The sequence below is a fragment of the Trichogramma pretiosum genome, unplaced genomic scaffold, assembly GCF_000599845.2.
Source record: "Trichogramma pretiosum strain Unisexual culture from Peru unplaced genomic scaffold, Tpre_2.0 scaffold41, whole genome shotgun sequence".
Taxonomy (NCBI): Eukaryota; Metazoa; Arthropoda; class Insecta; order Hymenoptera; family Trichogrammatidae; genus Trichogramma; species Trichogramma pretiosum.
In genome coordinates this window covers 455,598-483,185 of record NW_019640824.1, presented here as the reverse complement: position 1 = coordinate 483,185, position 27,588 = coordinate 455,598, and the positions used below count along the sequence as shown (strand labels likewise).

The following is a 27,588-nucleotide window of genomic DNA, read 5'->3' as shown; positions in this document are numbered from 1 at the left end:
AACCATGACATACACATGAGATTCGCGCGACACAAGGCGAAAGATCGGCGGCGCATCTGCGTCAATTCGCGGCGGGCCGATCGGCCGCCACTATCATCCTACGTCAGGGATTATTTGGCTGTATAATGACAAAAAAAAGACGCATAAATGAAAAATAGCGCAGAAAAAAAGAAGAGCAGAGGGGGCCCGACACTATACTAGACTGGTAGACAGAGAAAGAGAGAGAGAGAGACTCTACGCACGGGGCCGCGAACATTATATACATGCTCGTGGTAGGAAGTGGGTGGAGAGGGGGAGACCGGAGATTCTCTCTCTCTCTTGTCGTCGTTTATTCCACATATAAAACCGGGACCGTGCATAAAAGCAACGATTCGCGTGCTTCGCCTCTCAGTGTTAACTCGCGAGCCAACGCAATAGCCTCGTATACATATTTATACTTTAAAAAAAAAAGAAACATTAACGCTTCGTTTTGCTACTTCGTTATATTAACGAAAAGAAAAACAACGTAACACGAGTGTCTCCCTCCGATAGTGTGCCCTACATACCGAGTATCGGGAGAATCTTCGCTGCAGAGGTTTTGCAGCTGCAGCATCGACGACGACACTTGAGTGATTTTCTCGTTATAGATATATATATTTGTCCCCCTCCCCACGTTTAAAGTGAAGACGCGCAAGAAATATATACGTATATACGATCACCCAGTTTCAATTTTGATACCAATCGGAAGTAAGAAGAAGAGGAAGAAGAGAACACAGCAGCAGCACGATGGCCATCAAGGGTTGTAGCAGCAGCAGCAGAAGGTCGAGCTTTTTGCTGGCGGCGACGCTGCTCGTTAGCTTCTGCGCGACACGTGCCACCGCTTCCTCCATTCCCATGTGGGAGTTCCTCACGAGGGACGAAAAGGTGAGCTTACTCGCTGGGCATTGTAAAGCACGACGCGCTGCTGCACTCTTGCCTTCTTGTTTTTTTTTACTACGTAGTAGATTGTATAAGTTATAACCGGTGTAATATCGTCGCAGTTGGCAGTAAAGTGAACGGGCGCGCGATTAGTTCTATACGAGGTGTGCGCGCGGCTTAATATCCGATTCTCGAGTTCGATCGGTTGTACATATGCATATTCCGAAATTTCGTTTATCGCGCATACATACATTTGATATCGGACTGAATTCGAGCGACTGAGTGCACTAAGCGTTAAGGGGTAAATTTTCGAAAATCACATTCGATTAAATGCGATGATGAACTATGTATACCACACACTCGTGCGCGGCTTTGTTTTATCGTCCCCAAATATCGCTTATAGCCAATCAAGCCGTCGTAGTGTGTGCAGCTCTCTCTCTATAATAATGTATACGCTCTCGAGTTTTAACGCGATAAAGAGACCCTGCTACACGTATTCGTACAGTTTGCAAAATTTGTGTCCAATTCTCTCTCTCTCTATCAATTTTGAATAACGTCCATAAGCTCGGTGCAAAACCAAGTCATCCCCGCATTTGGGAACTAATAATCGATCGAGTGTATGCACTACTATAGCACAAACAGAAACACAGACACACACTCGTTTGATGTAAAGTCAATCACGCGCATTACGGCTAGACTGCAGCGCGCCGCCGATCTATCGGATATTTGAGTGCGCTCGCAAATAAATGTCACACACACAATTCGCGACGAGCTTACATATAGGACAGGGGGGAGCTTCGAATTTGAACATCATCGTCGTGCATTTAATATCTCGATGCAGCTCGAGCTCTTATGTATAAATATCCGATTAGCCATTCATGCGCTCGCCGGTTTCGATCTGTTTCTATTAATAAGCTTTTACGTATTGCTCGTGTTTATATACACCCGTAAGCTCGAATTATGAAATTCACGATTTTGCTACGTATAAATAAAATTAAATATCGCGACAAAAGAGAAGAATACGAAGTGGGTATTCGAACAAAAGCCCAAAATTCTCTAGGATTGCGCGTGAGCATGAGTCCAGGCCTCGAGGGCACGTCTAATGGTATGTAGTGGGTATACGTCTTGCAGCTTTTTCCATAGCACTATGGATGCTCGGTGCGGCATATACGTATTATGAAAAACCGCGTAACAAAAGCTCGTGGCGTCGATAATATTCCGGCCCTCTCGTGCGCCTCCTGCGTCAGACTCTCGCGCGTTTTTATATCATCCGCGATTATAATGTTGCATATATATAATGTGCACAAGAAATGGAGCTAGAAAAAGCTCAGCTCCCGTTTTATACACTCGGCATATAAACCCAATCAATATCGATTGGGCGCGCCATTAGTCCTCGTACGTAGGATACGCGCGAGTTTAAAATTATACCGTGCGCTGCTGCGCTTTCGGGCTAGGCCTCGGACTGCACACACACACACACACACACACACACACACACGGCCTTTATGCACGTGCGCGAGCGTGCGTAAATCGAGTGGTGCAGCAGCTTTGCGCGCACACACACTCACACAGGTTTATATAGGAATTCGAGGCAAACATCATTAAAGTCCATTAACCGCAGCGCGCTTGGCTCGGAAAGTGCGGGGGCGCGGGGGCGCCTGGGCAGAGAGTGCACCGGGTACTGTGCGTCGATTAAATTCTGGCATACATTTCCCATCCATCTCGTCTGTCTCTCTCTCTCTCTCTCTCTCTGCTATACCCGCCAGCGACGCCGCTTAAGTAGTTGTCGATTTTCGCACGACTGCGCACTGCACCGCACACTCGCGCGCAAATGCGCTTTCGACTTTCGATATACCTTGCGGAGGTATATACATAAATGTATTATTCGCGAAATTAAATGCGTGTAACCCATCTTCGCTTCGGCTCTTACTCGTTTTTGTATGCGTATAGGCATAAGTTACGCACGTTTTTTCGTCTCGGCGAGTACAACGCTATATATACCTATATTTGGGTATAGCACGCGCAATACGTACATTTTCACACGCCGCGCGCGTTCCAAAGTTTCGAAAGCACACATGACAGCAGCAGCCTAGTATAGTAGTATAGCACGCGCATATTGACGCACGAGACGAGACGAGAGAAAAGAAGAGAAAGAAAGAAAGGAGCGCGTGGGTGGAGAGAAAAAAATTTTCACGCATCGCAGTCGCGTATATATGCGCGCGCGCGCGTTCACTCGCGCGCCACTTTAACTTTAAGCGCTAATTGCGTTCCACTGAGCAGGAGACGGCTGCTGCTGCAGTTCATGCGGAGTTTGAATAGTTAGCACTTGTTTGTCCGCGCACATATACCTATATACGTACCCGCTTTCTCTCTGCTCTGTGTACACGTGTGTGTACTATATGTGTATTTATTGGATGATGTTTGCATTCAAGATGTATAACGAGCTAGTGTGTAGGCGTAGGCGGAGAGTTGGTATTGTCACTCGCGTGGATATACGGACTCGTGTGCGAGCACGTGCAACCGATACAAAATAAGTATAAAAAGCCTTACGCACACACGTACGTTACGGCACCGGCTGTCAAATGCGAAATATCGACGGGTTGGTACATACCTACGTAGGATTTGTGCTCCCAGTACTGCCTCGACTGCTGTACTATACGTAATGTCAGGTCATCCGTCGACGACGACGACTTTTTTCCTCTCGTCTCCCGCGTTGTTACGTGGACGAGTAGCGACGAGTGTACGCTCCTTTTTAAGTCAAGTATACATAGATAATCATATAATGTGCACGAGTGTGTGTGTATATACACGTGCTACACGTATGTAGACGAAAGATAAACGTCGATCGGTTTGACTTGCCGCTCCACGATTGAACAATTCGAGAGTCCTTACGGACGGACTCTCCCTCTATACATATATCCGACGTCGAGCGACGTTGTGACTCTATATACATACACTTCGGACGAGGAGCTATTAAATAAATCTAGATAAAATTCGATGTTATACATGGTGTATTCTCCCATGTACATACCTCTACCAGCACGTGGGTACATAATGTAGTAACTAGGTACATCGAGTATCCCACTCCTGCGGAGTCGATCGGACCATCTCTGACCCATTTCGAGCGTTGTATACGCGTGCGACCTTGCCCGCCCGCGCCCGCATACACCAGAGAATGAATTTTATTTGCCGTGGTACCTAAATAATATAATACAGTGTATAATGTATTTAAGCGCGATCGGGATAATAGTTTTTGAGCGATATACATCGTTGCCTGTCAAGTCCTTACAGTCGATCATCTCTCAATTCGAGAGAACATTTATCATCAATTATATACAACGATTTGTTTTTTTGTTCTTTTTTTTTGCTTCCATAAGCTTCGATATCTTTTGTTGTTCGCTGTTAAATGTATTTATACGAGGCGCCCGCGCGATTAGCCAAGCTGATCAAGTTTCCTGCACCATATTTATATATTAATATATTTATTCTCATTACATACTTATAATACGGATCTCTCAATCAATCTCGAGTGCCCGTATAATATTTTTTTACACAATCGATTCATACTCGTTGATCGAATAATTATTCGCCGAATTTTTTTTTTCACAAATCGAGTTTCTTTGTGCAACAGCAACCCCGCGGTAATGAAGCTTGTACATCATTGTACGACTCGTCAGCGCAGCACCGCTTCGAACGCCCTCTAACTCTCGCGCAAGCTCGTAATTGTTTTTTTGCGTGTACTTACGTGCGCTCGTACGTGTGTGCGCTAGGCAAAGAATTTCAATCGAGAAATCGCGAAAACTTACGTGATTTTATGTACGCGAAGCTTCGCCATATATCGGCGCCTCTCGACTCCTCCTCCCTGCTGCATCTAGGCGCAATGTGTATATATTGTTTTTGCCTCGAGATATCGCGCGCCCGTTGAAACGCTCCGACATACATCATCATATACGTATACGTACGCCTCTCTGTACTGTAATGCGCGTACACACGACGAATAAAAGCTCGAGCGCAGCGAGCTTGCACGCGCAAAAAAAGGGTATACGATTATGCATATACCAGCTTCGCCCGAAAAAACGGCGCTCCCCTGCGTTCGATGCTACGTACATACGTACGCCGCGCAGCTCAAACTTGATCTCTCTCTCTCTCTCTCTTTTTATTCTGCAGGCTCGGTGATATTTCTCTCGCTCTCGCATACCATACCGTCGTAGTAGTAGCAGTAGTACTTGGCATACATGCCGGAAATCCGTATGCACGCGCATATTCGCGCTTGTGGGATTTGGAAATTCAGCGGCAGGCAGGCAGGCAGCTATAAGCAACTCGCTTGCAAGGTAGCGAGAGAGAAAGAGCGAGACGTGTCCCATTCAAATTGACGCTCCCGCACGCGCTCACATAGATCTCATTTCTCGACCTCTTCTTCTTCTTCGTCTTTTCAACGCGACTATATTTATACCTACTACCGCGCGTATAATACGTGAGCTGCAGCGACGATTTATAAATATATCTATAATACAGAGCGTATTGTGCAAGTGCGCGCACGTACGTTCAAGTACACACGGACGCGGCGCGCGCCTGTATATAGAGTACATTAAATATGCCATATACGTCGCGATCTCTTGTGTATGTGCCTGTATACCAACGGACGACGACGACGACGACGACGAACTCACGTGACCTACAAATCCCGCAAGCCCTGGAGTAATATTACGCGAATCCCGCTGTATATACACGCGCGCACGTGGACGTCGAATCAAGTGTAATGTATATATCGTATACATTATTGTATAAAAAAGCACGCGCGACGTTGAGAGAGAGGAGCTTGACACTCGATTCGCGAGCTCGCTTACGAAAAACAAAGTAATAAAAGTATACGAAAATAAATAAAATAAAAAAAGCCCGAATTGATCGTGCGCGCGCGCGCGTGTTCAAAAACACGCGCGACTGTATAATACGAGTACTCGTGCGCGCGGTATTTTGTTTGTTTTAAAACGAGCCAAGATGTTTACTCGCTCGAGGCGTTCATCATTATATCATTTACTGTATAACGCACATAATAATTTGCCCCCTTGACCTCCCGATTTCGAGTTCTTCGGATTCTTTTGCTCTTTCTCTCGTCTTCTTCTTTTATTATTTTTTTTTTTTTTATATTGATTTCGATCGATTGCCCGGCGCGCACTTGTACTATGAAGGATGACCTGATGTTTGTTTACTCGATCGCACGACCACGTGCGAACTTTAAAAAAATGCCACACTTTCATCACACTCGATCGTTTTTACAGAAGAATAGTTACGCTCGTCGTTTTCGGAAAGATTAATTCGTAATTGAGGATCGAGCTCGGGTTGAATTTATTTTATTCTACCTATCTAATAGCAATGCTTCATACCTCATGAGTAACTTTTGACCAAAGAAACGTTTCTTGGACGTGAAGAACTGATATATTTGGGTGGTTATTGTGTGAATTTTTACTCGTGCTTATACTTATATACAATTATTTCGATTTAGCCACTAGCAGATTTATAGGTTTTGAGATACTCGCCATCTAGCGGTAAAGGCGTGTTTAAAAACTAGTCTACATTTTTTTTTATTCTCATTTATTAGTCATTCAAATTGCAGTTAATATTTGTAACATAATTATATCAGGAAAATCGCAAAAAAAAAAATCAATCGATGTAAATTTATTTTAACCGTTTGAAATAATTATTTTTTGGTAATTTGGACATTAGTCATTTCGAGCATCTCTCCCAGGGCTATGAAATAACGATTTCACGAATGTAAACTGCGATCTAGCAAATAACGTTTCATTGCAATAAATCTGATATACACGCGCGAGCGAATGAACTTATCGAGGCGCGTGCGAAACTCGCGCGAGCTATACCGAATTAATGCATTGGCCTCTCTTGCTCTCGTCGAGCAGCAGTAACAACAACAACAACAGCACACGAGGCGGACGAGTAGCAGTAGTAGTATTATACAGATGTGAATCTCAATGCCAAACGTGTTCTTCCTAAACCTTATACGTGTGCTGTATACGGTATACACACTCGCTGTACAAATATATGCACGACATGCGTTCCTGCTGTATATGTGTGTATGGCGTTTTTCGTGCATTTGCATACGCGTGTACGCGATCGTACAGCGAGTACCTGTACCACTACTCGCGTACCAGTGCTGCGTATCGTAGTTTGCGCGATACTTGCGAAACAATAAGACGCCGACTCCGTATGCGCATCGAGCTCGTAACGATATAATACAATAGACACGCATCGCTCGCGCGGGATAATTCCCATCATCTGTATATTATCCGTATGATACTCGTTCGCGATATTAATGACAATAATGTACGCACTCGCATACACCTTTTTAAGCAATGTCACGCCGATTGTCATCTTCTGAAAATATACATTACAATATACTGATATCGCTTCTCAACGATTAATCGTCCTTTGTTTCGATTTTCTCTCCCCCCGGCAGATGAATCATCTCTACCGCGTCTTCAGCCAGGAGGTGGTCAGATTCTGCGACGAGTCGTTCAAGCCCGACTGCAGCAAGAGCCTGCTGTTGACCGGCCTGAGATATCTGGCCAATCTCGAGGACGATCGTCTCGACGAGATGGATCCCTTCCAGCGTGGCGCCAAGAAAATCAGTGAGTAGTGCACACCACTTATTACATTGATCGAGAGGAAGAAATTTCCATTGCGGGATGTGCAGTTTAAATACTCGTTTATGCTCCTCTCTCATTTGTATACACATTACATTATAATACGATAGTGTGACGCACACGCGCGCAAGAGCGATCTCATGGTCGTCGAGGGTAATTTAAGAGAGAGAGAAAAATGTATAAAAATATACGCGTTATTATTACGCGTATTTACGGTACAAACGCGGAGCTGCACATTTTTCTGATTTATTAGATTAATTATTATAATTTTCTATTCACGGTTCGATACAATGTGTTAGATGTGTATGCGTACGCGCACATATATATCTACGCACGATCGCGTGCAATAAATGAAGCTGATATGCTAAACGCAAGGATATATACTACACACGCGCATTTCTCCTTTCGTTTGGCCAAGCGGGGATTTCACTTGAAATTACAGAGATTAACCCGCACGTTACAGTGTGTGTGTATACGTACATAGTCTATAACGTGTGTGTGTGCTGCACTGCACTGCGCTGCATATTTCCCGCCGCGTTATAACCGCTACCATATACCATATATATATGGGCTATTCCACAACAGGTGTTGCAGGCCCAAAAAATGAAGTTGAAAGTAACCATTTACTCTTCAAGAACACAATGAAAAATGAAAATCCTGAAGGGCACAGCCCCCTAGGTCCAACCCTTATGGATCTACAGGGGCTGAAAGTTGGATTTTCATAGTATGAGGATATTCTGCTTCTTACTCTGCTTTTCTGGGGGGACATAAGAAAAAATTTTTAAACCATGTTTTTTCATGTAAAATTTGATGTAGAATTCAAATCTGTACTCAGATGAGACATTAATAACCTCAAAACCCCTTGAAATAGAAAGTATGGTGTAATAGGACATAAATGTCAAAAAAAAAATATGTTTGTATACCTCAAATCAGCCCATATTGTAATATGTTCATCGATACACCAAAATACAACTTCTGATAAAGTTTGGTAACTGAGTCTCCATTACAGATCATTATGTAGCTTTTGAAAGCCCAAAAAACATGGTTTTTTCCTCATTTTCCATGTTTTTTGGCCTTTCGCAAGCTATCAAATTGTCTGTAATAGAGACTCAGTTACCAAACTTTATCAGAAGTTGTATTTTGGTGTATCGATGAACATATTACAATATGGGCTGATTTGAGGTATACGAACATATTTTTTTTTTGACATTTATGTCCTATTACACCATACTTTCTATTTCAAGGGGTTTTGAGGTTATTAATGTCTCATCTGAGTACAGATTTGAATTCTACATCAAATTTTACATGAAAAAACATGGTTTAAAAATTTTTTCTTATGTCCCCCCAGAAAAGCAGAGTAAGAAGCAGAATATCCTCATACCATGAAAATCCAACTTTGAGCCCCTGTAGATTCATAAGGGTTGGACCTAGGGGGCTGTGCCCTTCAGGATTTTCATTTTTCATTGTGTTCTTGAAGAGTAAATGGTTACTTTCAACTTCATTTTTTGGGCTTGCAACACCTGTTGTGGAATAGCCCATATATTCGCCTGATTATTGTACGGCGCGATTATTGGAAATTCTTCTCGCGGTTCGTCTACGCCGTAACCGTGTGGCTGCCGTAGCTGCTGCTGCTGCTGCGCGATTAATCCTTAATTGGAGAAATCACACGTGCGCGCCGTGACTGAGATTTTTTTCCCTCTTTCTTTTCTCTCTCTCTCTTTCCTCCTGTGTGTGTTTCGAGAGATTCATTTTCTGGAAACGAAAAATTACGCGCGTATCGGGTATTTTCGTGCGAATTCGCTCATAAGTATATATACGACATACGACACGATTTGTGAAATCATTGACGGATTAAGTTCGCTTCTACTTTTTTTTTCGATGAAAGATCGCAGGCGATATAATAAAGGCACGTATACACTCGAAATTTTATAATCGGAAGTTTATAAGCTCACGCTCGCGCGCGTTGAATCAATTACCGTATTATACGTTTACGCGGCAATCGACGCGTGCTGAAATATTTTCGTCATTCGTATAGTACGCGTGTATATTTGTATGTATACGCTAATGACTTTTTTTCGTCGCTCGTTTTATAATATATTTCGTGTGTACGCGAATGCGCGCGTCGCAATTTTCATATCCGATCCGTTGCGTCCGACCCGCGTGGACGCCGCCGACTCTGTGCCATATAAAGTCAAATATTCCAAAAGCTTTTTATAAGAGGTATAATACGTCATACGAAACGCGCGCGTATATAACATAAAAAGTTAATTATGCGCCCGACAGACACGTGCGTGATGTGCATTCGCTCTAGCCACGCGCGCCGCTCTATGTAAGTAGCATAGTATGCGAGAATTTATTTCGTGTTGTTCTTTTTTTGTTGTTGTTGTTGTTGTTGTTGTGATCATTCGTCATTTCTGGAAGAGATAAATAGCTGCGGCAGTTTTCAATCGGAATCGCGACGACGTGCGTATGTGTGTACGCGAAAGCAATTCGAACGCGAGGAAAAATGCGCGCGCGAGCTTATAACAATTTGCGTAAATAAAAAGTCATGCATCAAAATAGATCGGACACGCGCCTGCGGCACTGGCGTCCATTGAATGACAATAACAACAGAGAATATAATGATAAGTTTTTATAATGACGCATAATGATAAGCACTCGTACAATCTACATTGCCGCGCAATTGGCTATATGTTTATAAAAATACGATAGCGTATACACACCATGTTAAACGCACTCATACGTGGACACACGGACTCGCGCGAGGAGAAATTTTCATTTCTCCGCGGATGCGCCGCGGCAAACACGCGTTAAATTTCCTCAATTACGTTTCTCTCTCTCTCTCTATAGCGTATAATATGTGCAGCACGCTGGCGTATATCGTAAACGCGCATATCTTTAAACCGCACGAGAAGGCGTATATATATAATCGAATTTTCATTAAATCTTTTTTCGCTTTTTTGTTGCGTCTTGCAGTTTGGCGCGAGCTGATCGGCGCCAGCGAAGACGTCATCGCCAGCCCCAAGAATAACAACAACAACAACAACGATAACAAAGATCATCTCTCGGCCAACAGACCGGGCCAGCAACAGCAATACCATCAGCAGCCCATCCAATCCAACGACTATCTGGAAGATCCACTAGGTAAGAGCACGTACCTTTTATCTTTTCTTTTTTTTTTTCATCCTTCCCAAGGCGTTTACGAGAGATTAATTTACATGCCAAACGTATCCTCTCGATATATATCCTCGTCGTCGTCGTCGTCTCGTGTGCAGCCCCGCGTTGGAGTATATATTATTTTCCACTATATACAATATATAAAATGCACACGGCTTAAAGAGCATCCTCGCGTAGCGTAGCATCAGCATCAGCAGCAGCAGCAGCATGAGTATACATAAACGAAAGCGAGAGCGATTTTCATATACGTACCTATATACAGCATGCATATAAATCCCTCGCCATATCTCGCGCGCGCGAGCGAGCGTCGGTGAAATTTCCCGCAAAAACTATGTATACTATACAATGTGCGTGTAAAGAATGATGTTTTGTATACGTATATATAGAGAAGCCTTACGTATCATTATATATTCGCGAGCTCGCTTATCGATCTCGTCGACGTTTTCGTACATACATAATATAAATACACAGACAGGAGATTTAATCCGCGAGCTGCGCGAGCGAACGAAGCTCCTCGCTGCGTGATTTCGCGGATCCGCGCGAGAGAGCTTTCTCTCTAATTTTACGCGCGCTTGGATTTTCAAGAAGGGACTCTCGCGCAGTGGATCTACCTCGAGTTTTTGCGCTCGATTTCGTGCGTGCTGTATAATACGTATGGTAAGAAAAAAAACTCAGAATCGTTGCGCCAGGCCTGGAGGTTCATTTTTTATTTTGATTTTTAATTTTTTATTCTGACATAAGTAGCTCGCGAAGTTTATATGATGGATACGCGGAAAAAGTTTCTCAAAATTCAATTGCAAAACAAAAACTGCGTGGATGCTGTGTATGTGTACCTGACCAGCGAAGCACCAGACCTCTTCCGAGCAGCTCTTTATGTAATGCAGTGAACTCGAAATCGTGGATTGTTGAGTAATTCGGCATTTAATCTTGTGTCGATAATTTTTTAGACGTGCCCCCTCTAATTGAACGTTGAACATTTTGCTATTCATTTTTTTCTCTGGCAGTTAGCAATACTCACAATTTTACTTGCTTGATTTGCTCACCGTTTCTATTTACATTAAAAAAAAAATAAAATTAAAACACAACAAATTTTTTTGACTTATTTATTTGAATGTTGTGGAACAACAGTCATTGCAAAAAAAAATACATGCAAATAGATCGACATTACGATGGTGCTTTCACCAACCGCTTCCGCGAAAAATCTTTCCACATTATCTCGCAAAAATGTTCAACGCAAGCCTCGGGTGGCTTCCACGAATTTTCCGTGCGCCAGAATCGATACAACTCCATGTAGGTGCAGGGTAGTTTTCCCATCTCTCTGGGCGATAACCGGACCAGGTCGTAGAGCGTCAGGCCCGGACGTATCATTAGCTTTTTCGCTATCCACGCGAAACCCTCCTTGTCGTACCAATTATTTTCCATAACCGTGGGCTCGTCCAAGCATTTGTTCTTTTGGAATAAGTGCCGAATCGTTGACGCGTCGCTGCCGTTCAGTTTGTATCCTGCCTGCTCGAGGCGCTCGACGATCGCCAGAGCGCCCGACATCAGACGCAGTTTCTTTTTATTATTGTTTACGAAATTTGGTCGAAAATCTTTGTTGCTCGGAAAAACGAAGTTGGAAAGATCGGCGCCTCGATTCAGGAGTACATCCACCACATCCGCCAATACATGCGTCACAGCCAGTAGCAGCGGTGTCCGGCCCGACTTATCCTTGACGTCGACCTGCACCGTCTGCCGCAAGTCGTCGTTGACCTCGAAAAATAACTTGGCCAAGCCATCGTAGTCTCTTCTCTGACAGATAACGTGCAAGGGGGTCGTGCCATCTTTGTTGGCTAAGTTGGGATCGGCGCCTCGTCTCAGCAGAAATTCGGTCGCTTCCTTCGCGTCGTCACGCATGTTTTTCGCTGCAATTATGTGCAACGGCGCGTTACCCTCCAACCTGTCCCGGGCGTTTATTTGCACAGTCTGATTGACTCCGTCCATGACCTCGAAGAATCTGTTCAATATTTTATGGAAAGTCAATTCGATGCACAACGTATGCAGAAGAGTCGATCCCTGCTTATCGACTGCATTCGGATCCGAGCCGTTTCTCAGCAGTGCAGCGGCTATCTTCTTGAAATTTTGCTTCAGAGCGTGATAAAGCGGCGTGCGACCCGACTGATCCCGGGCGTCGACTCGCACCGTGAGATGCATCTCTCTGCATATCTTGAAAAATAGCTTTACCAAACCGTCGTCGTCGACCAATTTGTTTGCACTTTTGCAAATTATGTGCAAAGGCGTGGATTCGCTGTCGTCGGGTAGATTGGGATCCGCGCCATTTCGCAGCAACAACTCGAGCACGAAGTCCGAAGCGGCGTACTCGATCGTGAGCAGCCGTTGATGCAGCGGTGCGTAACCGTGCTTGCTCTTGTCGTTGACTCGCAGCGGCTTGTATCGCTCGTCGCTCAGCTCGAACAGCATCTCCGCCACCTCGCGATCGTTTCTATGGCAAGCCCAGCTCAGTGGAGTGTACGTATTGCTATTGGCTATGTTCGGATTCGCGCCCTTCCGCAGCAGCAACTGAACCAGGTTTTTGTGGCCGCGACACGCAGCTGTAAGCAACGGCGTGTTGTCCTGTGAGTCTCGAGCGTCGACTTGCAGCAGCGGCTTGTACCGATCGTCGCACAGATCGAACAGCATCTTGGCCAAGTTGTAATCGTCGCTGTTGCCCTGACAAACCAGGTGCAGAGGAGTTGCTCTTCTCGCGGTGGCTAAAGTCGGATTGGCGCCCATTTTCAGCAGCAATCGAAGCAAGTTTTTGTGTCCGCGACGCGCGGCCCAATGCAACGGAGTCCATCCCGTCTCATCCCGAGCATCGACTTGCAGCGGCTCGTTGCTAAGATCGAACAACATCTTCGCCGCTTCGTAATCGTCGCGCTTGCCATAACAAACGATGTGCAAAGCTGTGTCTCCGTCCTCGTCGGCTAAATTTGCATTCGCGCCTTTTCTCAGCAGTAATGCAGCCAACTTTCTGTACTTGTAACGCATAGCCAAAAGTAAGGGTGTGTCCCCCTCATCGTCCTGGGCATCGATCCGTATCGGTTTATATTTTTCGTCGCTGAGCTCGAACAGCATCTCAGCCAGTTTGCAATCTTCGTTGTCGCGCCTGCAAATTTGGTGCAAGGGAGTCGTTCCTGTCTCGTCGGCCGCGTTCGGATCCGCACCGTTTCTCAGTAGTAATTCGAACGAGTCTCCGTTGACGAACATCACGGCCAAGTGCAGCGGTGACCAACCTCTCGAGTTGTCTCGAACGTCGACTCGCAGCGGCTTGTATTTTTCCTGGCTGAGCTCGAGCAGCATCTTCGTCGGAACGCAAACGTTAGGGTAGCACGAATAGTGCACAACTGTGAATCCCTGCTTATCGGCTGCGTTGGGGTCGGCCCCGTGGCGGAGCAGCATCTCTGCCACTTCCTTGTTGGGATTGCTGTAAGCCATATGCAACGGCGAGCTGCCTGTGGCTCGCGTCCGGCAATCGACATGGTGGCGACCGAGCTCGAGGAATTTCGCGACGACCTCGACGCAGCCGTACTTGCAGGCCACGTGAAAATGCGTGAGGCCGTCGTCGTCAGCGAAATTCGTATCGAATCTGTCGTATATTTTAAATAATTTAAGTATGATCTCTCTGTTAATTGTTCGATAAAGCTTGCCATCGGCATTGAGTCGAGATGCGTGATGTACCGGTGTGCTGCGAACCACAGGTGGCTTGTCGTCTTTGTCACCTGTGCGCTGCTCGTCTTTGTAGCCGCTACTTATTACGAAATCGATGAATCGTTCTCCTCGAGGATCGTTTTTATCGTCACCATAATCTATGGCATCCGAGAGAAGACGATCCATTACTTTCCAGTGAAAAAGATTGTGAAAATTGGGAAGTTCGCCCTCCCAGTTGCTAATAATAGAGTCGACTCGACGTAGAAATTCGAATCGCTGCGCCTCGATCGTCCAGTCGACATTTTCTCGTAATCTTTTCAATCTTTCTAATCTGTCGACTATTTCTTGGTTATCGGCACTGTTATCGGGTTCGTCGTCGGGCGTGGACGCGTCGTTCTGTGCACGCACGCACGAACAAATTCGTCGAAAATTTAAGGCACTTTTTATTTTTATTTTTTTCATGATTTATTTATAAAGATCACTCGTTGCTGCACTACAATAACACACCGCACTTGCAAACTTCAATAAGAGGGAAAGAAAAAAACACACACTCGAAACACACGAGGTCAACGAAGTGAAATTAGTAGCCGCGAGATACGTGTCGTTTAACGTCACCTACACATGCGCAGCACTGCCAGAAAAAAAAGAGATTTCAATAGAACTATTTTTGTCTATGACTTGGATCGGGCCTGCGCGGTGTACTTTCAAAAATAGCTCTGTAAGCAATATCTACAAAATTCAAATTCGTAAAAACGCAGATTTCAATTTCTTTATTGTAAAAATTTTAATTTTTTTTTTCCATTTTTTTTTAACACTATGTTGAGTAGCAATAATAATTTAATTTCACTTTAATCAGAGAGAAAAGAAAAAAAGTTGTTTAATAAAAATTTATTACTTCGAAACAAATTTGAATCTCACGGATTTTTAAGTAACTTTTGAAAACATCTGTTGGATGCGATATTGTTTATTTTTCAATTTAGCAATTAAAAATACAATCAAATTTTTACTAGCTGGATTAGCTTACATTTGAATTTTAACTTACTAGTCCAGGCCCCAGCTTCGCAATGGTCAAAAAAATTTTTTTAGTCGAGTTTTTTACACATTCCCATGTAAAATTGCCCGCTGAATCCGAATTTGCATGTTGCCAGGCCCAAAAACGTGCCCAAAATTGTTTAAACAAATTTTTTTAAACAAATGGTCAAAATTTATGTTTTTTGACCTGGCAGTACATTTTTTAAGTTAATTGGATCATTTTAAAGAGAAAAGGTCTCTTGACATTTTTCTCTAAAGTTGATAGATTTCGAGTTATTCAACATTTTATGGTGCAAAAAACTCGAAAATGTCCAACTTCGACATTGAAAAAATATGTGAAAAACGTAAAATTTTGATGTTGCCATAGCGTTTTCTTACACTTCAAACATCCCTTTATAAAGTCCCGAAGCGTTTTAGACGATAAAATTGTTGAAAACCTGTTTGTTATCAACTTTTAAATCAGCGAGTTTGACGGTAAGGTTAGCCATACGCATTGCTCCCGCAACTTGCGCTTGAAATTTTCATCAATTTTATCGTCTAAAACGCTTCGGGACTTTATAAAGGGATGTTTGAAGTGTAAGAAAACGCTATGGCAACATCAAAATTTTACGTTTTTCACATATTTTTTCAATGTCGAAGTTGGACATTTTCGAGTTTTTTGCACCATAAAATGTTGAATAACTCGAAATCTATCAACTTTAGAGAAAAATGTCAAGAGACCTTTTCTCTTTAAAATGATCCAATTAACTTAAAAAATGTACTGCCAGGCCAAAAACCTAAATTTTGACCATTTGTTTAAAAAAATTTGTTTAAACAATTTTGGGCACGTTTTTGGGCCTGGCAACATGCAAATTCGGATTCAGCGGGCAATTTTACATGGGAATGTGTAAAAAACTCGACTAAAAAAATTTTTTTGACCATTGCGAAGCTGGGGCCTGGACTATACATTAAAGAGGCTGAAATAAAATTAAAACACAATGAATTCATTTTTTAATTTATTTATTTAAACGACATAAAAAATGTCTAAAATTAACACTAGACATTACAAAAAATATAGCAAACATGCTCATGACGATGGCGAGCTTTTCCTTGAGTTACTTGGGCTACTTTTACTTGACTTAGCGCTTGAAGAGCTTTTAGCTTTTAGCGCCACCGAGCAAACATGCCACAAATCTGCGTTCATCAACGATTCGTCGATGAACGATTCCGGTAAACAATTCTGTGCCCATCGACGGAAAAACCTTCTCGCCGTAATCTCGCACAGGGGCGCGACTCTCTCCCTTAACAAGAAGTGATCGCCCGAGCGCCAGAACCTGTAGAGCTCCAAGTAGGTGCAGGGTAGTTTTCCCTCCTTTCCGGCTGGTAATTTGGCCAGGTCGTGGAGCGACATGCCCGGGCGTATCGTTAGCTTCTTCGATATCTTCACGAACTTCTCGTCCTCGTGCAGGCACTCTTGGAGATCCTCCGAGCTCACAAACAATTCGTGCTTGGCGAACAGATTCATTATCTTCATGGCGTCGCGAAGCTTCAGCTCGTATCCTTTGCCCTCCAAGAGCTCCACCGCGGCCAGAGCACCGGATGCCAGCGACAGCGCGTTGGGTCGTTGAAGCGATTCGAATCTCTTGCAGAGATAATCCTCGGCTGGAAAAACGAAGTTGGACAGATCAGCGCCACGATCCAGGAGGACGTCGACCACATCGGGCTTGAAATTCGCCACAGCCAGTAGCAGTGGTGTTCGCATTTTCTTGTCTTGGACGTCGATTTGTACCTCCTGCCCAAGCTCACCATTGATCTTGAAGAACGACTCCACGATTGTTTTATCGTTATTCTTCATGGCTTTTCTGACGCAAACGACATGCAGAGGAGTCAATCCATCTACGTTGGTCGCGTTCGGATTGGCGCCTCTTCGCAGCAGCAATTCCACCGTCTCGCTTGTGACAGAGTCCAAGTGCAATGCCAAGTGCAATGGTGTGACGTCGAATTTGTCCTGAGCGTTTATCTGCACTTTTTGACGATGCTCGTCCATGAGCTTGAAAAATATATCCAGCAATGAATGGTTTTTGGCAAACTTAGACAAGATGTGCAGAGGAGTCAATTTTGCGCTGTAGGCTGTATTCGGATCTATCGTCTTGTATTCTTGCCTCAGAGCCGACTTATCCTGGCCATTGTTTTGCACCGTTTGATCGAAGAACAATCCTATCAAGCCTTTATCAGTGAGTTTACCTGCTTCGATTTCTTTGCAAATAACTTGCAAAACAGTCACTCCTTCGTCGTTGATAAAATTGGGATTGGCGCCATTTCGCAGCAGCCATTCGATCAAGCCTCTGTGTCCTCGGGGCAGGGCAAAGTGCAAAGGTGTATTACCCCCTTTTTCTCGCGCATTGACTTGCCACGACAGTTTACGCTCGTCGACGACCTCGAGGAATTTCTCCACCAAATCAGCATCCTTGGAGCTCTTGCAAATATAGTGCAGAACAGTCGATCCATCCTCGTCGGCTAAATTTGGATTCGCGCCCTTCCTCAGCAAGCACAGGACCAAGTTACGGTGGTCGTGCGTCGTAGCCAAGTTCAACGGTGTCTTACGGAACTTGTCTCGAGCGTCGACTTGTAGCGGCTTGTGCCGATCGTCGCACAGATCGAGCAGCATCTTGGCCAAGTTGTAGTCGTCGCTGTCGCCCTGACAAGCCAGGTGCAGAGGTGTTGCTCCTCTCGCGTTGGCTACATTTGGATTCGCGCCGTTTCTCAGCAGCAATTGCGCCAAGTTTTTGCGTCCTCGGGACACGGCCACGTGCAGCGGTGTGTTGCCCGACTTATCTTGATGATTGACTTGCAGCGGCTCCTTGCTGTGGTCGAGCAACGTCTTCGCCAAGGCATAATAGTCGCGGTCGGCCTTGCACACGATCATCAACGGAGGTATCCTTTGAACGTCCGTAACATTCGGATTGGCGCCTCTCGACAGCAGCGTTCTGATCATCTTCTTGTTTTTGTTTGACACGGCCATGTGCAACGGTGTGCTGCCAAAATTGGAACAGACGTCGACGATAACATTTTGCTGAATCTCGTCGTTGATTTTGAAGAAAAGCTCCAGCAAGTCATCGTCGCTCGAACTCTGGCAAATTATATGCAAAGGAAACAATCCAAAGCCGCTGGCCACGTTCGAATGGGCACAATTTTTCAGCAAAAATTCAATCAAGTTTCTATGGCGACGAGACAGTGCTAGATGCAATGGTGTCTGACCTAGATTGTTCTTGGCATTGACTTGTATCTCATATTGGTCGTCGCTAAAATCAAACAACATCTCTGCAAAGTTGCAATCGTCGCGGTCACCCTGACAAATGATATGCAGAGGCGTCATACCATCTTGATTCGGTGCATTTGGATTGGCACCATGTCTCAGCAAACACTCGAAGGAATTTCTGTAGCCACGCAACAGAGCTATATGTAGCGGTGTCTGACCAATACTGTTCTCGGCATCGACTTGCACTAGCTGATCTTTCTTTGCGTTCTCTTTGCAAATTTCGATAAATACCTTGATCAATTCGCTATTGTCCCAGTCACCCGCGCAAATGGCGTGCAAAGCTGTCATGCCGTCGTTATTGGCTAGATTCCAATTCGCGCCCTTTCGCAGCAGCAGCTCGATCAAGTCTTTGTTGCCACTGGACACAGCCAAGATCAAGGGCGAATCACCTGTTTCTCGACAGATCATATTGGGATCCTGGCCGAGTTCGAGAAATCGTTCGGCGATGCTCACATCGCCGCACATACAGGCGACGTGAAAATGCATCAAGCCGTACTCGTCCGTGTAATTCACATCAAATCGATCGTACACTTCGAAAACTTTAGAAATAACCTCGGTCATCTTTATAGAAAGTAGGCTATGGTTCTTGAGATAACGCCTCGCCACGTGATGCAGTGGTGTAGTGCAATGAAAAAGTATTGGATGAAACAGGCGTTTCCTGAGGCCTTCAGGAATTACGGGCTCGTCTTTGAAGCCGGTGCTGATGAGGAAGTCAATAAGTCGTTCTGCTTGACAATCGTCACGATCGCCACAATAATTAATGCAATCCAAGAGAAGCCACTCAATTTCTTTCTTTCGGAAAATGTCCAAAAGATTTGGTAGTTGTTCCTTCCAATTGTTAATCAAAGGATAAATTTCAAGAATGAATCTTCGTCGCTCTTGTTCGATCTTGAAATCGAGATTTTTTCGTAAGATCTTCAACCTGTTTAATTTTTCTTGGCTATCAAAACTTGCCGCGGCTTCGACGTTGGAGACACTCATTGTTCTGCGCACTCAAACACCAACACAGTCACTGATATAATCTGAGATATTGTTTAAATTTATGTCACAAAAGTCACTTGCTGCGTTCGATGCCTTTTTTTATTTGAACTAATACTATTTACACAGAGATTAAAAAACACGTGTGCGAGCTATATAACCATGAAAACACAGCGTAGCAGAGGCCACATGTACGTGTAGACGACACGCCGGCGATAGACTTTCTAATGAAGCAGCTGCGAGTGTACACGTCGTTTGACTACGAGCATCTGGAAAGTATTGGGAGAGACACGCTGTAATTAGGCTGCGTCATTCACTTAACTTTGGTGCTCTAAAAAATCAGACCCGCAAGTACCCGCGCAATTCAAATTCGTAAAAAACGCCAACTCAAATTAATTTATTGTAAAAATTTTAATTAGTTTTAAAATTTTAATTATTATTAAAATTGTTATCATCTATTGACTTCGAGGTTACCGAAGATTTATGTTTATAAAAATTATTAGTAACTTTATTAAACAAATCCATTAGATACCGATTGAAATATTATCGCAGCATGTGTAAAGTAGATAATGAAACTCAACTCAATCTAACTATTTCCTATTAAACGAAATATAACTAAACATAAATACGTTTTAAGATAAATAAAAGCATAAAACCGAAAAAAAAGACGAAATTAAAATCAGTACGAATGAAAAGATGGAAAAAAGAGAAGGCCGAATTGAAATTTAATTTTTCAATTTTACGTATCCACGGCTCTATTCATAAAATAACGCCGCAGCAAAATGCAGTTTAAATCAAGAAATAGAGAATAAAAAAGGAATTGAAGGGCACGCTGCAGCGGGGCCAGGAGACAAAGTTTAAAGAAAACGACGCGCGCTCCGCGAGCAGAGATTCCCGAGATGCACGTACTCATGCTATATCTCTCTATCTCTCATCGCCATTAAAATTCCTTTTTTCGAGCTTCGCAACCGCCCTTTAAGGCGCACGTCACTCGAAATATATATTCAAATATCGAATAACACAACTCGGTGGTAGCAGCAGCAGCGGCAGCAGAAAAAGAAAGAGAGATATACCTATATGTATAATAAAAAGCCTCTTTTCATTTTTCCACGATGCGCGAGTCTTTTGCGCGAATATATATGAGATCCGTATCAAGCGCATGCAGGTATGGAGTCGGAATATGCAGCATGGGTTCTCTATCTATATGTACTAAGAAACGCGCAGTGCACTTATATAAAAATCAAAAACTCGAGGAAAGCCCAAATAAAATTGCACTGCTGGAAGATAGAAATATACTTATATATCGAGAACTGTGCACGTCTATATGAGTACAGCAGCAGCAGCAGCAGCAGCAGCAGTAGTAGTAACAGCAGCCACCAACGCGCACGATAATAAAAAAAAGAAATATATAGAAAAACGAGTTGCAAGAGATCGACGAGCGAGCGAGAGAAAGATCGGTATCGGCTCCGGCGATGTTATAAGTGCATTCGCTGCTTCCGCTCCGTGGCCGTGCGCAGCAAATACACAATATCTGTGTATATATATCTATATATGCAACGTGTAAGATCGGCTTCGCTCGGTACAATCGGCGGCGGTGCTCGTGTGCCGCCACCGCGCCCCCCGCGCGCGACTTTTCAGATCATACGTGTCTTGTATCCTATACACAACATCGAGATAAAGTGTAGCAAAAAATATATATATATCGTAGTACGTGCAGTCATGCACCTCCCGCACACACACTCACGTGAGAGAGTCGTCGTCGTCGTCGTCGTCGTGAGCACCTATGCACACACGCGCACAAACACACACGTCAGCGCGCGTACAAGAGAGGACAATTTTTCCTCTTTCCTCTCCCGTGACGACGACGACGACGACGACGGCTTTTCCTTCGAGCCATCGAGCAGATCGAGAGCATTTCCGCGGATCGGGGTCACTTTTCTGTTTTCTTTTTCGCGAGCTAGTATATAGCAGCATAGTATGTAGTAGCTGCAGCAGCAGCAGCGGCTCTTCTGGGAACGAAGAATGGGCCGAGTGCGCGCGCGTGAACAGCTTTCACATTTTCTCCGCGCGCGCTTATATAGATATATCGTATCGTCGATTGCAGTAGCAGCAGCAGCAACTTTGGCTTATATATTATAGTCTACTGTATGGACTCATCGAGATTTTGCGCAAACTGCCTCCCTCTGCCTTGTATACAAATATAAACATGCACACACATTGAGAGAGGCCTCAGCGTGTGTATGTGTGCGCGTGCTGTATCGCAAACCATCCGCGAGCTCAATAGCCTTTTATACATCGAGAGACGAGCCTTATAGTCGCCTTATTTTTCTCCTTTACTTGTTCATCTTTTTTTTTTGCCTTTTTATCCCCTATTATTTCTTTCTTTTTGCCGCATCGACGTTGCTGCTGTTGTTGTTGCTGCTGCTGCTGCTGTTGTCGCTGCCTTATGGAGCTCGTCGTCGTTATGATAAGCGCGCAGTATAAGCAGCGGAGGCGGCTTACAGTACGGGGGGGAGTTCATTGTCGTCGATTATTTTGTCGTCATCGTTGGCAAAGTTCGAAGTCCGGTATATATAAGCAGCCGAGCACAAAGGCGCGTGTATAGTCGAGAGTACGCCCTCGCGGTCAATTTATTTTAAAGCCCTCCCCGAAAGACCGCCACGAAGATCTATATATGATACTTTGTAGCGAGCCTAATATCGCTTCTTCTCCTCTCTGTCCTTTATAAGCTCGTCCCTTTGCGAGCTTTTTTGAGCTAGTGATGCGAGACGTATATCCCGAGTCGATGAGTACGCGTATATACTCTTTGTGCTAAAAATTTCAGTATACAAAAGTCGTCCACTTATTATACCCACAAAAATACGATAATAAAAAATTTTAATTGACCCACGAGCGCGCGCTCATCGACACCTATGTATAAATGTGTCAAAACCGCTTACATCGACGTTTATCGCCTCGATTCGATCATAAATCGAATTTAAATCAAAAATCGTGAGAGATAAGAGAGCAAAAAAATAAGTAAATAAATATATAAAAAAGCCAGAGAGAATAAAAATTCGGAGCCCCGCATACCAGAGCATATTACGGAGAAAGAAAAAAAGGAAAAAAAACAACAATCCAAACAAACAACAGCGCATGAGTTCATGCGATATTCTCGGAGCAATAAACCGATCACTTACCCGCGCGAATAAATAAGTAGGCTATTTAGCAGAGTATAACAGTGCTACGTTACGCAAGCGATGAAATACGTACTACGTATCCGAAGATCCAAGTATATAACGCGAAGAAAGAGAGAGAGGAACTAGTGTGTGTTTACGCAGGGACAATAAACTCGCGGCAGCCCGCGGAGATGACACCTATATACTGCTCCATCGATACCCGTAATACAGACATTACTTCTCGCACCTATACACGTAAAATACAAACAGTATACACGTCATCGCGCGCGCGGTACTCCGTAAACGATCCCCTAAATTGCATCTCTCTATAATGTATCGGCTGCTGCTGCTGCTGCTGCACTCGTATGTATGTTTACTACGACACAATATCTGCGCGCGCGCGTAAATCTCGCGGGGCTTTTATGCTCCAACGGAGCTCGAGAATGTGTGTGTTGTCGTCGTTGTTCAACGTATAGCTACCCTCCTCTCTAACTGACGATCGATTCTCATCGATTTGCGCAGCTCGCGTAATATCGTCGCTCACAAAGAGGTTTATAAGAAAATAGCTGCATGTGTAGCTTATGTAGCGTTTAAGCCAGTCTCTGAAACATAAAAGCCACGTTTATTTGTGAACATGTGCATGCAAGGGTAGTAGTAGTAGTAATAGTATAGTAGTACACGACCAGTTGATTCTTTTGCTCGTGTCCCTGCACGCTGCAACCCGCAACTATTCGAGGAACGCACGTAATATACATCGAGTTAAAAAAAAAAAAAAAAACTACTCTTGCCACACACACGCGTGTATACCTACGTCCTCGCGCGGAAACCTATATAATATTGCAAGCTAGCTGGCATGGCAGTTGTGTCGGGGATAGAGATCGATCGACCGATCGACCACTCGTCAACGGCACAGCTCCATTCATCTCGCCCCAAAAAACATCTGGGGCCTCGTCGTGTATATATATAAAAGTGACGAGCGATCGAGCGCGTTGATGGATCGTAATAAACGGGGCGCGTGTGACAAGTCGCCTTGTGCGTTAAAAGTACGGGGCACAGGTCCCGTTTTAGCGTATATATAATGCGGAGCCCCCGGTCGAAGATCGATTACGCGACGTTATAAGCGTCAGATTTTTTTTTTCTTCCTTTCTTCCTTTTATACAGCGAAGGGTTCGTGTTTTTTCTTTGCCCGGCGTTAAAAAGGAATCATTGCTCCTACTAATCGTTTTCCTTTTCATGCGTCCGTACGTACCAAACGCGCAATTGTGCGTACGTGTGAAAGGAGAGAAAGAGATTATTCGGGTACATGAGCGACCTCCTCTCACTCTCTCTCGAAATTCACTTGAAATCTCAGCGAGTAACGTGTAATAATAGTTTTGTCGCTGCGACAAAAGCATACATATGTACGTCTCGAGTACACAGTATGATTTCGTCTTCCTTCTATACTGCCTTTACTCGCCGTCTTCTTAAATATATGTCAAAACTCGACGACGTTTTCTACACATCTCCGAGTATTCAAGAGTATATCACTCTCGATTCTCTCGCGGCCCAATATCGCTGTACACACAATAATACGACGCGCTATACGCAGAAATGTCTGCCTATCAGCGAGAAAAAGCTCGCACGAAATAGCGAGACTCTTTCGCTATGTCGGAAGAAACCGATTTATATATTGTTACGCGTACTCGAGCTACGCGTGTGCTGCTACTGCTCTTTCACTCAAATTGATTAATTAGCTTCTTGCGCGCATTATTCGCTTTAATTAGCCTCGGCTTAATCTCCACCGCCGCCGCCGCCACTACCTGTGCGTTATATGGCCTGTGTGCGCGATCTCACGACGACGGCTAAAACACATCGCCACACACAGCACATACACGGGGCACACTATACTTGGTGACAAATGATCCCACTAATCGCTTTCTTCCTTATACACACCATCAGGGGCTCAGGGGGGATCTACTTTAGTAATTTACGCACGCGCGCGCGTACTACGTTGACGACGACGAAGCGCTCGATTTCAAAACTCGTTCGCAGCACACAGCGTACCGCGATAAATCAGCACGCGGTCTAACTTTCTTCGACTTTTTTTTTGTTGCTTCACCTCTTTACATTATCATTATTATTATTATATACACACATCGGCTTACCAGTTTGTTTTTTTTGTATTGTCAACAGCTTTCGGTGACAGCAATCACTTGGCCGCCGAGGAGTCCTCGTTCAACGCCGATTACGCTAGCCCGCCGAGCACCTACCTGTCGGACGGACCCTGGGCCGTGCGCGTCCTGCCCGACGGCAGTCCCGTGCCCGAGGACAGATCCTCATCCTCGTCGTCTCCTTCCGTTGTTTCGTCGTCGTCGCATCCCACGAGCCCCAGAGACGAGGACATCGAGGATCTGCGCGCCGATGCGAGGCCGGCCTTCCACGAGCTCGAGGCCTACAACGAGATCAAGAGTCCGGCGCGCGAGATGATGCCACCCGCGATGCCACTGATCAGACAGCCACCTGTTAAGAAGAGCAGCCGCTTCATCGCCGTCGTGCCGATGAGCCGGAGAGGCAGCTACGTTTACTATCACCCGGCGGTCGCCCGAGTCATCAGGCCGATTTATTACCAGTCGATTTACTAGATCGAACGACGATCGAAATAAATTACATGTGCGCGTGCGTGTGTGTATATAAATACGAACGATTGACGCGAGGCGCGTGCCAATTGTCAAAGACTGAATATTGTTGTTGTCGTTGCTTTTTTTTTTCTCGTCAAACGAAAAAAAAAGAAGAAACAAATCATGTAACGACATATTACATACGTACGGCGCACAGTCTCGTTTTGTTTTCTTCCTCGAGACGTTAATAATTGTACAAAGTTATCAAAGGTAAATAATCTTAAGGACCTGCTGTTGTATATTTGGTATGAAACTTTTTTGAGTGTGTAAATAGCGTAATAGGGAATCGACGTTGTAAATATTTCACGGCCATTTACTCCTTCATTTTATTATCGTATTGTTTCTCTCGTCGCTCTCTCGAGTGCCGAGAACTGCTAGCACATATGCGTATTAAGATTTATCATTGTATAATGGCAAATATTCGCTTCCTGAAGCACAGAAGCTCACGTGTGAAGTGTGCCTGCATAGCATGTATGAATGTATGTATTGAGCTCCACACACACAGGCTAACAAGAGGCCTCCTATGTCGACGCGTGTGCAGCATGTTTTTTTTTTTTTTTAAGTACGGCCGCGCCAAGTAGCGTTCGCGTATTATACAAGTATGAAATATTTCGTTTATTACAAGTGCCCCCCGAGTCAACGATCCTCGACGGCGATATCGCTTAAATACATTGTGTGTATATCGCTGCCGGCGCTGAGGTTTTGGACGCGCCGTTCTCGCGTAATGACTCATTGTGTTGTTTTGCGATTTTCAAGATCAAGTATAAAATATAGCAGCCGCCGCTCTCGCGAACCTGAATTTTTTTTTTCATCATTTTTTCTTCCTCGTTAATTAAGTGCGAAATATGTGCTCGTTCTGTCTGTGTGCGTGTGTGTGTGTGTGTGTGTGTGTTTGCGAGAGTCCATTGTTTCCACGCGCGCGCCCGAGAGTGCCCGATACATACACACACGTGAATTTATCGATTTCCCGATTTTACTGGGGCACTTTACGGGTTTTCGTTCTTCTCTTTCGCTCGCTCGCGGGCCAGCAACGGGACGTCTCGCTCGCAGAACGAGAGCGTGCACGCATACACTTAACTCTATAACTGCGTATGTGTGTGTATGTGTGCGTACCGAAACTATCGAAACGCATTCCGGACACGAGTCTATGAATTTTTTTTTATTTTTTACCACTAGCTCGAAGCTATTCGCGAGTGGGTGCGTATAGCTATATGTATCAATAGAGTCGAACTTCTATATATATCGTTACTGTACTATATATTTGCACCGTCAATGCGAGTAGAGCTCTGAAAAACCCGACTAGCTTTTTTTTTTCTTCCTGTAAGCTGCAACTGATTTTTCGCACGCAAATTGCAAAGAACACGGCAGCGAAGAAAAACGTGAACGTACAGTGTAATCCAACGAATGATTCGCGCACTCTGGCTAAGTGCTTAGATGATTGTTGCAGTGCGCGAGAGAGGCAAGTCCGTGTGTGTGTGTGTATTCGTCGCACTCTAAAAGCTTGCGAGGCGCTTCTAGTGTAATTTTATTTTTTATTTTTTTTTCCTATTTTATTTTTACCACTTCATTGTGCATATATGCGAACGCGATGATTGACTCATTTGCTATTGCTGTACGTTCATATAGTGTCTAAGTGTATGCGTGTGAGCGTGTGTGTAAGTTGGATGTGAATTGATGTTCGATTGTCCGCGGTTGATGATGTCATTAACATTTCATGCCGATCGTATTACTAGCTAATATATCGTTTGTAGCAATTGCGAAAACAAAAAAACAAAAGGAAAAAAAAACCACAATAATATTATTTTGTAAATATCATCATCGATTGTTACATCGCGACCTTCTTCATTTTTGCTTTATTGATAAATAATAAGATTATTAGTAGTTTTAAATCATTCGCTTTATTGCTCATCGTGTCGATGCGCAACGCTAATTTATTATTATTATTATTATTTATAAGCCGATCGCCCGAATCGCCCGATGCGATTTATAATAATGAAAAAATGAAAAAAAAAAAATAAAATAAAAGATACAAAAACAAATACGAA

The 27,588-nt window shown here is 44.2% G+C and overlaps 1 protein-coding gene across 1 annotated transcript; it reads left to right on the top strand.

Moving 5' to 3' along the window:
* The first annotated feature begins 384 nt into the window (after window positions 1-384).
* On the top strand, window positions 385-27,588 carry LOC106656640 (rhythmically expressed gene 5 protein). Its single transcript, XM_014377707.2, has 4 exons — window positions 385-903; window positions 7,370-7,541; window positions 10,533-10,700; window positions 25,059-27,588. Exons 1-4 carry the CDS (start codon window positions 766-768, stop codon window positions 25,505-25,507), a joined length of 927 nt encoding a protein of 308 aa, XP_014233193.1. The 5' UTR covers window positions 385-765; the 3' UTR covers window positions 25,508-27,588.

Bases quoted from the DNA above. Each gene is read 5' to 3' on its own strand.
- LOC106656640 (XM_014377707.2), top strand. From the start codon at position 766: ATGGCCATCAAGGGTTGTAGCAGCAGCAGCAGAAGGTCGAGCTTTTTG. The intron at 904-7,369 runs GTGAGCTTACTC...TCCCCCCGGCAG, and splicing joins TCCTCACGAGGGACGAAAAG to ATGAATCATCTCTACCGCGT. The intron at 10,701-25,058 runs GTAAGAGCACGT...TATTGTCAACAG, and splicing joins CTATCTGGAAGATCCACTAG to CTTTCGGTGACAGCAATCAC.